Consider the following 13,517-nt stretch of genomic DNA (forward strand, 5'->3'; position numbering starts at 1 on the left):
AGTATATGGTACTCTTTGCCTCAAGGCACTGAAGCCACAAAGTACCTGGGGAGCCAAAGAGACCATTCTCTCTCTCGCTCTCTCGCTCTCTCGCTCTCTCTCTCTCTCTCTCTCTCTCTCTCTCTCTCTCTCTCTCTCTCTCTCTCTCTCTCTCTCTCTCTCTCTCTCTCTCTCTCTCTGTATGTGTGTGTGTGTATCTGGCAGAAGAGAGAAAAACGGTTCCAGATTCCTCTCTCTGGAGTGCTGTGAGAAAAAGGGGCAAGGTGGAGCAGAAGAAGAACAAATTAGGCCCTTCATTACTGATCAGAGCATGTGAAGAGCTCCCTCTAGGAAAACCATACAGGATCGCACACATAATGGGATGTCCCATGTTTATTTGATACATTTTTCCCATAGTGTGTATGAATGTGTGAATACGACTCCCAGCCTTTCTGTACGTAGCATTGTCAATTACTCTTTCAGACTGCCTCTTTTAATATTTCATATTTGAAAAAAAGGACATATACATACTTTAATTAATCAAAATATGAGGCATTTGATCTTTGATTATGTATTTATTCCTTTTTTTTGGGGGGGGGGGGGGGGGGGGTTTCTGATCCTTTCCCAACTTCCAAATACAACTTTTCTAGATTACTTGGAGTTACTAAGTTGCCCTTTGGAGTGTGTGTGGAGCTGCTGTTTCTCTCTGGGCCCAGTAGCCACTGTAGCAGCTGCTATCTTTAGCATTATTGGCTAAAACTCCTGTTTGCTGGAGGATGACTGAGTCATTACTCCTGATATCATTTAATCATAGTTTTTGACTATCATTATTTCCTTAATCAATTTTTTCTTAAATATTAAGACATACGACTTAATAGCAAAAACAAAAAAGTAATGCACAAGTTATTTCTCATAGCAACTCATTGCTGTTTGTTTATATTAACTAGTGGTAAATTCAATACTTTTTAAAGAAGGACCTGTAGTACTATACAGCTTTAAAGTAACTTTAAAAATTAATGAAAGAACACTGCAAGGATTTGTGAAAATCAGATGAATAAAACATTATGTAGTCTAATACTCTAGTCTTGACTAAAAAGATACATATGAAGAAATGAAAATCCAACTCCTGTTGAACTGATGTGAATGCAATGATCTCTACAGACTTCCTCTATGCTGAGAAAAGGTGGATATATTATTGTCACAACAAGCTGTCATTTCACGCTTGATGTGATTAATCGCTTAATGTCTCTTCATGCGTCATCTTGTTCTCATGATAATTACTTTTAGAAGAAGTCTGATGTACCTGGAAGCTCCCAACCTGTTTGGTGAGCAAATCCTCGAGCTTGTGAGATACTGTAGAGACATGCAAAAGTCAACACAATTTTGCATTTCACTCAACAAGTTGTATAATGCAGCCACTAGAGTGGAAACATCAACATTTGGCTCACACAAATTTGAGTTTTTATTTTTTAAAGCTGCTTTAAACATACAATGCTTCAGAGTTTTGGGGTTTTAGGCAGGAGGTGTCAGCAGCTGCTTTTATTTTGTATTTTTATTTCATTTTAAAAATCCTGATCTGACTTTCTGACATCTTGGTTGTGATGTTCATCATGGTTGATCTCTACCTTTATTCATTTGTACTGTTTAATGCTGGTGACCTTTCTCGAGGTAGAAAAATACATCTGAGAAGTATATTTAACTTAAATCAAATTTAACTGTGGGATCAAGAAAAATGATTCAGGTTAATGTCTTTACAGAAATATATCTAGTATTGAAATAAAAACATATTTCTTCAAACTTTTACACAGATTTTTCTTCGGACATTGACAATTTAAGAAATTTTAAACAATCTTTTTAAATTCATCCAAACAAACAAAAAGCGTTCTTGTTGTCTTTCCTGTATTTTATTCAGTATTTCAAAACACCAAATACTACAATACCCATAAACCATCAGCATTCCCAAACACCACAGAGAGATAGAATGAAGATACAACATTTAAAAAGAAACTAAATTAAGTTCCATTTACTTGAATTTTTATATTTTTCATGTAAGAAAAGCACAAGTAAGTAGTTTAAACAAGGACCAATCATAGAGAAACATAAATAAGTAATGCAAAATGTAATTTTTTTCTTTTTTATACATCTGGTAGAGTTTGGGTTTTTTTAATCAATGAAGTATCAAAGCATTACATGCTTAATTATGTATAAAACAAACCTTTCCAAAGATTGTAAAATTACGGAGGACAATGATAAAACTATATCATTTTTTCAATACAACAACTGTCATTATAGCCACTTTGTGGTATTCACATTCATACCTCACCATTCATGTGTTTTTCTTTTCTTTTTTTTTTTTTAAACCCTGTCTCTCTCTTTTCTTGTGTTACTAATGTTTTGTGGTTACACTGTGGAGTTCTGTCTCCGTTTTGGGACCAGATAACATGCTGGTTTATTGTAACTCACTCCAGATCTCGCCGATTATCCTCAAAGTCGTTTTGTTATTCACTCAATTTCTCTCACTTCCTACCACTTACACGAGATGGCGCTGTGGATTCAATCTTGAACAGTGCACTCGGCTGAACACCAAGCAGCACATTAAAACCAAACCAAGTGCATCCATTTTCATAATGGATAACGACAATAACGGCAGCAATAACTGAAGACAAACAAGTGTGTCTTATATTTACTCGTCCTCTCAGTGAAGCACACAAATAGCCTCTATAGAAGCAGTATATTCCGCAAGTGCGTTGTTTCATTATTGCAAGTCTCCTTGGGTGATTTAAATAACTCTTCTTCTCACACAAATCAGCTGCTTTTATCTATGTGAGACGGCGCAGGGAAGCTGCACATGGCGTAATCTTGAACATCTGTGTGTGAATTATGCATGTGTGTCTACTTGGGCATCTGCTTTCTATCTCATGGTGTCTCTGCCCCCTTGCCCTGGGGTGCCATGGTTCAAGTTACCTGAAGGAGCCACACTATATATATATATATATATATATAAACAATAACAAAAAAAACAACAGTATTTCAACCATATTTTCAAACTTTATTTCTTTATTCACTTTATTCTTCTATTTTATGTTGTATTCACAATATTTGTCCATTTCAGTGTTCAGTGTGTGTGTGTGTGTGTGTGTGTGAGACAAGAATCAGTTTTGCATCAGCTTTTGTTCAAGGCTGGGTTAAGAGTCGTTCCAGAGCATGTGAATTGTAACTTTGCTTCTTCCATTCTTGCACATTTATGTTCATTATATTGAAGGACCAATCTGTATTTTGCGGTATTTTGATAGAATAGATCACAGACTATCCTCTTCCTCTTCAGCACTGCATAATACACTCATCTGGCAATCATTTGACACATCTACCTAAAATCTAACCGAGTGATTTTTCAAGAAACCTCCGTCCTCTTCACCATATCGACTTGATAGTTGCTCATGTTCAAGAGAACGTCTGTCTCTGTTTGTAACATACTGAGATAGTTTCCCTCTGTTGTGAGGTGACGTATAGATTAGAGAACTCAGCTTGAAGACTAAAGAATAACACAAACAGGCTGGGATGAATTAAGCATTAACTCTATGCTCGTCTCTCTGTGGATTGCTTGCACTTTGTCGTATATGAGCCTCTCTGTACAGGAATAAAAGACAACTGTTGTCATGTTCCCTCTCCAAAATCTTCTGTAATAAAAGGTTAAAGTGGGTCTTGTTGTCCAGGAAATGAGAGACAGAGTGTGTATTTAAAGGGAATCATGGCTGATCATGACTGCCACGCATCACAGAGCTTGAGATTTTACAGAATGTTCCGTTGTTGTTGTGTTTTTTTCCTCCATTATTTATTTTGGTTGAAACAACATTTCTACAGGATGGATGCGTGATCATAAACTCTGCATTTTTGTATTATTGCACATTTAACAGACATCAGTATGGCAGCCAGATGACTAAACATCTGAATACAATAGTTTAGTCAAACTCCTGTGATGCGCCGGCTTCAACATGAAGCCTGTGTTTGTATGTATTGATGTTGATTCCGTAAAAGTTTGCGCAAGCGGCGATATTTTTGCAAGTTTAGGTTGTAGGCGGGTCCCCGAGGACCCGATTTCAGAAGGATAATTTATGTGACATTCCAGTGAGGAGTTCACAGCCTGGGCTGAGAGGGAAAGGGCCTCTGATCTTCTGATCCCGGCCCAGCGCTGCTCGTGACCCGGGCATTAGATGAGTGGGTGAGAGTGGAGGGGTGCATGTGTTTGGAGCTTCCCAGAGTTCAACTTGATCTCTCACTTTGAAGTGCTTGGATTACCCACAGCTCTGAATTATATCAGCTCCATCGCTGTTTTTTTTTGTTTTTTTACGTTGTTTGCATAGATCTGTTATCGCTCTGTCCTGAAACCACCAGAGGTCAACCACCTCACCGTCTCATAAAGACAGAAATCTGACGTTTTATTGGAAACGCTTTGATCTCATATGACTGCTCACTGCAACGTGTGAAGTATTGGAGTCTATGCAAAAGATGAAATCACAGCTAAAACACTGAATAATGCTCTTATGGTGTTTCACCAGAGAGGACCCACAGGCTCTCCGGCTTAATGCACAGTTAGAGCATTACCTTTGGTTTAACTAGAGAACCAGGACCTAAACTGCAAATTAAACAATTTCATAAATTTCCATAGTAAGATCAACACAGATAAAACTGATACACAATCACTTTTATATGCAGTATGTATGGCTTTATGGCCTGCTGCAAGTCTCCGAACCTTCACCTAAATCATCATTTCTAGAACTAGGAAGCATTCATTTAATTTAGAACACCCACAAATCAAATTGTTCCTTTCTTACATCTAGTATCTTGTGGTCGACATGCAGCTCTAATGCGTAATAAAAGCTCTCGTCTATCACATGCTGCAGTACGTAGGCTGTACATGTTAGTACAGGATTTCTTTCTTTCACTATTGCAACATAAGACATAGCATTTCAAAAGGGCTCTGCTTTGGATGAAACTGTGGCTTATGGACGTTTTGCAAACATTGGTCTTCTTCATATTTTAATCGTGAGGTTGATTCTTGCTCCCGGATTAAAGAGCCTCAAATTACCAACCCATATTGTCGAAGCTCACTCTGAAGGTCTATGAATGCATTTCTTAGAATTCACACTCACCTCTGTACACTCCTTTTTTGATTTTCTTCAGGGCGCCACACGACAATATAAAAGGTTTTATGACCGTAACACCATTTGAATACATTGTGAAACGAAAATATCAGATTCTTTGCCGACATTCTTGCAACATATGCGATCACTGTGTTTTTTGAAAAAGGATTTCGAGAGCACTGTGCAGACCTGTTGATGATTACGGCTGCCGTCTCGTTGCATCGGAAATGTTCACCAATTCCAGTGTAACTGCAATTGTGGAATTTCTTCATAGAAACCACAAAGCCTGTTGTATCAGACCTGAGATGGCTCTCGTGTCTTCATTATTGTGGAAGAGACACATTAAGTTACTGCCCAACGTTCTCGGTTTTTTCAGCTATTATACAGGATTACTTGTGAAACTGGTTGATCTGCCTTTATCAATGAAAATACAAAAAACTATTGACTTGAAAAGCACTAAGAGGCTATACACTTATCACTCATCAACACAACAGAGGAGAGCTCTTTAATTAAAACCATTCTCCTGCACAGCTGCAATGCACTGAAGACATCTGGTTCTTTCTTCCCCCCCTTTATTGGAGTCGGCTATAAAACCTATTACTCTCAGACATTGGACACAATGGCTGCAATGAGGAAGAACCATCTTGGGTAACATGTGTGAGGCACCCAGCCAACTTACACAAGAAGTTTCTTTAAACATATCAAGAGCAGATATGATGTAGTAATTCAAAAGATTTGCAAGAGATTTAAAGTGCTATGTTTGCATTTTGGTGACTACACTTCCAAAAAGATTGACAACACACTCCAAGAAGTGTTTTGAGCTTCTGAGACCAGAAGGCAGTTCGCTGAGCATAGCTTTGCATGAACACTGAAAACTGTTGTAGCATGTTGTATAACCGGTTCTTTTTTTGTCTTACCTCTATTAGTTTATCCACATTATTTTCAGTAATCTCAGTAATTTGTTTGACATAGTTTTTCTGGTCAAACTTCACACTGGTGGTGTACCGCTTATCACTGTTGCTTCACAGCAAGAATATCTCTTCCCACCCCACCCACCCACCCACTGTGCATCACTGTGCTTTCTCCTGCCACTGTTCTGTTCTCTTACAGTTCAACAACATCCTATTGTGGGTCATTTCTGGTTCTAAATTGCCCATTTGTGTGAATGTGAGTGTTGTGCGTTAGTCCGTCTTTCTGTTCCTAACCAGGGACAGACCTGTATCCTGTAAACGAAGGAAGTATGCAGCCTTCACCTACTTCAGTGCATTGCGACATGAAGCTGGAGGATGTGTGATGCAACAGATTGATTCGTTTTCACAATCAATTTTTCAGCATTCTGTAACATCTCCACGGAGACGACAGATGAAAATAATTGACTCTGACAATGATTATTAATGTGAACCATCCCTGTTAAATATACAAACATTGTGGAGTTTGATTTGAAGTTGCTGTCCAACTGGGGTTTCTGTGAAGACGCTGCATGTTATGCCTGTGGTTGTCTGGGTTTTTTCCACTCTGGCTTCCTCTCACAACCACATTTGTGAGGTTAATCAGTGACTGTATATTGACTGTAAGTGATAATGTGCACATAGAGGATCCTTTGACTGTGTTATCTCTCTGTGATGGACTGGAAGCCTGTCGGGAGTTTATCCATGCTGAGATATGTTCCAGCTTCTTCTGAACCCGAAACATGAGGAAGAGAGTAATGAAGATGGATGTAAGCGTATTTCCAACTTGGGATGATTTTATTTCCAAACCTATTTCTGTATGTTTAGCAAAAGCAGAGAAGTGTAGAGGGAAAGCAATGAATAAGGGAAAACTATGAATAGGAGCAGTGCTATACATTTTTTTTGGCTGATGGTGGAGTGATTTTCCACTGCAGAGTGTGACTTTACATAGGGGGAGCGCACAAGAGTTTTTCATTTTTATTACCAAATTTTTATTACCATTACAGACATTTTAGCCTGTCTGTAATGGTTTGGGTTTACAAGAGGCTTCTGGAGGTTAACATCGCCAGTTTATAGAGCACAACTATCCATCACATCAGAGTTGCAAACAAGCCAAGTGAATGTTAAGAAATCACGGAGAGGGATCAATGTAGAGTGAAACTGAGCTTTTCGTGACAAGGATGACAAAACCCTCATAGTACATACATAACACACTACAAATGAAACACGTTATAACTGTGTGTAATTAAAATACACTTTTGCAACTCTTCTCATAATTAAAAGTCGGCCTAAAATAAAACTCTGACAAGGAGATAGATGGAGGCGACTGTTTGGAGGAGTGAGAGATCAAGCTGAGCTCACGGATTCAGATGGTGCTGCAGTTGGAGAGAAAATCCAGAGACAGGAAGAGGCCCACATCCAGACCCGGCAGACAAAACCAGGACTGTCACACATGTTTTCATTTAACCCTTTACAAGATGTAAGGTTGTTGGAGTTGGATCCACTCTGAGCATTACACTTTCTCCTTGGCACGGGAGTCTTTTTCTAATCAAGAAGCTGAATACTTGCATCTTTTGTTTTCTGCATTATCAGATAATCCACATGAGCAGTATTTGAAAATGCTTATTTTATTTTAAGAAAGTTGTCCCACTTATAGACAAAATGAACAAAAACAAATTTCTCTTTTTAATAGTTACATTTTTCCAAGTCTTTTCCCTTCGCCCTGTGCAGCTGCATGTCAGTGTTTATTTTCTACATGTTTGTTACCAAAGAAAGTGCACTGCTGCACAAACACGGCTCCAGAAAATATCTAAACCACTTGAGAACATGTAGTCTAATAATTCTCTGAAGCGTGTCTCCACACCTGTGAGACAACATGGATCTGCAGTATATCGTCATTCATAAGAGCTGCAGTAATAAAAGCAGAAAAACACAAGTTCTGTTCAACTGTGCAGTTCCAGGTATTGAATTTATGTATTGTCTCCAGCATTGAACTGAACTGCTCTGCAGAAACCTCCCTGTTATATTCTAGGTTTTTTCCACTCTGTATTCAAATCATACATATTTAATATGGTGCAAAGTCTGGACTGTTGGCAACAATTTTTGACCTTTGTGGCATCTTTTTTGCATTGCTTATCAGATTGTAAGCCCAGCGACTGCATGAAGCAATAAAAATGATTCCTGCATTTTTTGACATTCACAGTTTCCGCACTTTTGATCACAAAAAACTTCAGTTTCATGGAAAATATGTTCCTTTTTTATAATGTATAATGTTGCTTGATTCTTTTATCCAGAGTTGTCGACCTTAAACGGGCACACTGAGTTAATGAGTCAAGCATCTACAGCAGCCTCTTCCAGACATAGTAATTATTACAAGAGCAGGGAAGGGAATCAAGTCAATGAGTACAAGCAGTAGGGAAGTCTGTCGGCTAGGACATCAGGTGCCTGAAATACTATTTATATCGCATGAGAAAACTAAAGTTCATACTCACCTTCTTTGCCTTTCTTCTTCAACCCATCCCATTGCCCATTTGGAGGTTACATCACTCAATACAAACCAAAGCAAGAAATACAAAGAAAGACTAATTTTTACCCTCATTTTCTAAAATCATTACATTTTGTTTTATCTTGTTTAATCTAACCCGTTCTTGTCAGTTTGAATGACCACATTACGCCTGTTTATTATGAGGACATCTTTATTTCTTTTTTTTTATACTTTTTTTTTTTTTTGGCAGAAAAAAGTTGTGAAAGTAAAGGAAAGAAAAAAGTAAATCAGTGGTCCAAAGATCTCGAATCAGTGATCTAGACCGAGATCTGAAGGTTGGTTTGTTGTTGTGAAGAAGTGGGGTTCAGCTGGCTGGAGTGTGCAGCCCACAGATGGGAACAATCCCTCAGGGCCACTGCATCACACATCATTCACATTAGTGGAAAGAGGAGGCTCTGGAGTGGGGTGTGGGGTGTGGGGTGCTCCTGCCATTCCTGAACACAGACAATGGGGTGCAAGCGACTGGACAAGGGGGTGGAGGTAGTCACAGGCACAGGAGCAGGAATAGGGGTGGAGAGGGGGCTGGCATAACGGAAAAGAGGCAGGGAGGGGGAGAAATGTTGGGTGAAATGTTTGTCTGAGTCCCCTCTAGTTCTGAGCAGAGTCTGAGAGAGGGGACAAGGAGGGCCAGTCTCGCTCCTCAGGTAGGTGTGTGCATGTGCATGTCTTTTGTTCAGTACATAATGAGCATTGATTTTATTATTTTTAACAGAATTCAAAGGCAGTAATGAGAAGCATTTAGCAAGGACAACACTTCCCCCCCCCCTTTCTTTCTTATTTGTGTCCCTGTGGATTAAGACCCCCAAGAATGTGCCTCTCTGCATGCTGTTATTTCTAGAAGAGAGTCAGAATCTGTGTGGCTTCTTTGGTTGTTCATCAGTGAGGTCAGATTTGAGGTCATGAGCTTACAACAATATACAGAAGAGCAAGAATAACTTTATTGCTCTCCAGAGGTGTGAGGTATTTTTTAGTTTTTGATAATTCAGTGGCTTCATTGGTGTCCTGTTTGTATGACAAGTATCCTGTAAACTAAACACAAACAAAAAGTATGTGTTTTACTATTGACTAACTGTGTGGTGTGGGATTGATGATATTGAAAGAGTGACTGTAACTGTAACTGCAGCAGGCCAGTTTATGAATGATTTATTTTGACTGTTAACACCAATGTGTTTCTCCATTTTTCTGTGCTAGTCTACATTGGAGTCTTTGACCATGCGTCCGGTGATAGTCTTTCTCCTGTCTGCCCTACTCCCAATATCTCTCTCCCGACCGGACCCCCTGGGATGGCTGTATGGACCAAGGGGCCAGGCATACTCTATGTCATCCCTGCAGGCAGATGCTTCTGCCATCCAGTGTCCAGATGAATGCGACTGCCCCCCTTCTTTCTCCGTTGCAATGTACTGTGATGGGCGGGGCCTGACGACTATGCCAACTATTTCCTCCCGCATTAAATACCTGTACCTCCAGCATAATGCCATCACAGCTATACCGGACTCTGCTCTCGCCAACGCAACCAGCTTGGTGTGGCTCATCATGCATCACAATCAGCTGACGTCTGATGCCATTGGCAAGGAGGTAAACCTACATCTGGTTGCAGGCATTTCCAGACACACATGTGCGCCCTAAAGCTGTGATGCGGGTCCAAATGATTGTCAGGTGGCTGGAAGATTGTGCCAGCTTTCTTTTATTGCTTGTTAATGAAAATGTGTTGTGTTTTTGTTTTTTTCTATGACTGGAAGAGCTTTTTTTATGTCTTTAAATTCTAATACAAATAAGCTTGTTTCAGCGACAGTAGGACATATATATGTTTCCTAATTCTTAATTGGCATTTGACAAAAGACAAGCTGAAAAAAGGAGAAGCTGTATTTGATTAAATCGTGGGCAATAATGAGCAAAAATGTTTTGTCACAGTGAAATAGACCAATGCTTTCAATGTCAAAAGACACAGGCTTTATGTAATCTGATTAATATAACAGTACTTTTTTTTTTTCTGAATTTACATATAGAAACACATAGTATTCAACATAAATGTGGCTAACAAGAGTCAACATTTTAAAAACCACAAAACTTGAAACACATTGTCTTAATACTATGTAAATCACCGTGACTTGATATAGTTTCATTTTGAATTGCGAGCTTCACAGCTATTGAAGTATGTGGAGAGTACTGGGTTCTCCTCTTCATTTTGCAGGCATTTCTGAAGCTGGAGGCGCTTGAGCGTTTATATTTGCAACACAACAATCTAACCAGCATTCCTCCGAGCCTGCCGCGCACCCTACGAGACCTGAGAATCAACCATAACAAGATTGAAAAGGTAAACGACTGCCATGCACACTGTTGTTCTCCATCCTCTGTTTACTTGCACTTTGAGGGAGAGATGTTGGACAATAAATGATTGCAATGGTTGCCTAGGTAACGCCTGCAGACCTTGAGGGTATGGATAACCTCACGATCCTGTATCTCCATGATAATGCTCTCACAGACATCGGCTCGTCGCTGAAACCAGCTCACACTTTTAGACATCAGCGGCAACAAGCTGACAAAGGTAACTCTCTATCTGTGTTTGCAAATGTCAAGGTGAGAGGGCCTGTCCAATCAAAATGTGCTGTGTGTGTTTATTTACTGGCTCAGGTCCCAGAAGGTCTCCCCGAACATCTGCACCAGCTCTACCTCGAGTCAAACTCCATCAACTCTCTACCCGATGGCTTCCTGGGCGGTTTCACTCAACTCCAATATGTTAGGATGGCGCACAACCAGCTCACAGACAAAGGCATCCCCCCTCACACGTTCAATGTGACCGGGCTGGTGGAGCTGGACTTGAGCTTCAACAAACTGGAGAGAATCCCGTCCGTCAGCTCCACGCTGCAGCATCTTTATCTGCAAGCCAATCAGATCAAAGGTGAGCGGCTGAAACGGGCCATCGTTGCTATGATGTCTTCAGTTATTAAAAACATCCCTGCACTGTTGTTTTTTTTTCTTCAAAGTGTGAGTTCACTAACATTTGTACACACATTTCTAAATGATGCTACAAAGAATGTCATGTTCAAGATGTATTTTCTACACTGTTGTTGAGATGTTAGCAATAAACACCAATTAGGTATTTTTTGCCAAATGAATGAATGAATTAATTAATTCACCACAACCTCTGTTCTCTCTGGTGGCTGTAGAGTTCACTGTGGGCAGTTTCTGTGATGTGGTGGATGTGATCAATTTCTCCAAACTAAGAACGCTGCGATTGGACGGGAACGAGATCGGCCGTGAGGACATCCCGTCAGAGTCAACCCTCTGCCTGCGCCAGGCTTCAACCATCGAGGTCTAAGTGTATGACACCGTTTTTGACAGCATGTTTATGAACACAGCTTTAGTTATATACATGCCGTTTGGTGTCAAATCACTGCAGTTTGGAAGGAGATAGTTAGAAAGTTACTCCAGGTTTTAGTCATATGAAAAGACCAACTACTTTATATTGTGAAGAAGTTTTGTTGTGCGTCTCAGCAGTTTAAACTAATTGCATCAATTATTTTGCACATTGATTTATTCATTTTAGATTTAATCCTTGAATGAGTATCCATACTATTTTTTTTCCCCAAATAGAAAGCACATTATGTTTGTAGTTGAATTTATCAGCTGCATGTGACGATCCGCGGATCCTGAGGCCTTTTTCAGAGTATTAATGTCATTTATAATCTTTATTGTTTCAAAACTACTTTTTCTTCTTGTATACCTTTTAGTCTATTTTTTGTTTCACAGTGATGATTTGGGTGGGGGGGGGGGATCTTGCATATATAATGTAAAATCAAGAATTACCTTATCAAATTCTACAGTCTGTACTATCATGTATTTTGCATAAAAATATCATATTGCATTGGGATACTATGAGTGCTTGAATCTCCTGGACATCATCTTTGTCCATAGTGAAATCATCATTTATCTCAGACGTACAAAAATAGTCCCATGTGACAAATTCTTCATCGTTTATTGTAGTATGAGTTATGCTCTTGTAAGTTACTGTAAGCACTGCATGGATAGATTATATCATAGAGACAAAGGGTTTTTGTCCTAAAGCCCACTGCAAACCAAATAAAGTTTAGGATTTATTTAAATAATCTGTGTGCTTTTTCTTTATTTTAAGAGACAATGGTTACCTATGTTTCACTCTACAGCTATTTGTCGTTAAGTGTTCCTGCCACTGCACAAAGTGTGTGGTGACTGTGAGTGGATGGTTTAATGGACTGCAACGCAATTTGTCCAGAAAGGACGCATTCGTCTGGAACGAATGCTGCAAATGACGTTTTTGTGCAAACAGCCTCGACTGATATAATCTACATGTTTTCAAATTGGAAGCTTATTTCATTAAAATCCACCCACCGTTCAGTCACACATGCATTTGTTGTCTGATGGGTTATTGAATGACAGACAGTGAGCGCTTTTAAAAAGTATCCTACTCATATACAAATGTGAACAATGACAGTAGAAACTGTGTGAGGTTGGAGAGGACACACCTCCTACAGAGAAAATGGTGAAATGGAAGTGAAAACAATCCAAAGTGCCCAGAAAGGTCACATCTACTGAGATAAGACATCACAAAGGCTGGACCACTTTAACTCATGCTGTTTGTGCAATAACTATATTAATCTGTATGACATACAGGAAAGCTGTTATTGACTCAAAGAATAAAGATATTGAACAAGTATGAACCACAGGCACCCAGAGACAGATATGTAGTCGTTCATCGGCGTTGTAAGAAAATCTTTTGTTTTGACGCTGAAGTCATTCAAATGTTCTTTCTACTTAAAACCTGCCAACCAAACCAACACATCATCTCAATCTATGTTTAAAAACTCAGCAGCGCAAACTTTGTCGGTAATGCTTGCGAGCCACACGCACACACACACACACACACAC

General features: G+C 39.4%; 1 protein-coding gene across 1 annotated transcript; it reads left to right on the top strand.

Moving 5' to 3' along the window:
- Window positions 1-9,221: 9,221 nt before the first annotated feature.
- On the top strand, window positions 9,222-12,705 carry fmoda (fibromodulin a). Its single transcript, XM_080495305.1, is given in 7 exon segments — window positions 9,222-9,256; window positions 9,804-10,187; window positions 10,804-10,926; window positions 11,025-11,113; window positions 11,115-11,157; window positions 11,244-11,511; window positions 11,780-12,705. Coding segments are annotated over 6 exon segments (1,038 nt in total). The 5' UTR covers window positions 9,222-9,256; window positions 9,804-9,824; the 3' UTR covers window positions 11,932-12,705.
- Window positions 12,706-13,517: the final 812 nt, after the last annotated feature.

Source organism: Blennius ocellaris (genome assembly GCF_963422515.1).
Source record: "Blennius ocellaris genome assembly, chromosome: 4".
Classification (NCBI taxonomy): Eukaryota; Metazoa; Chordata; class Actinopteri; order Blenniiformes; family Blenniidae; genus Blennius; species Blennius ocellaris.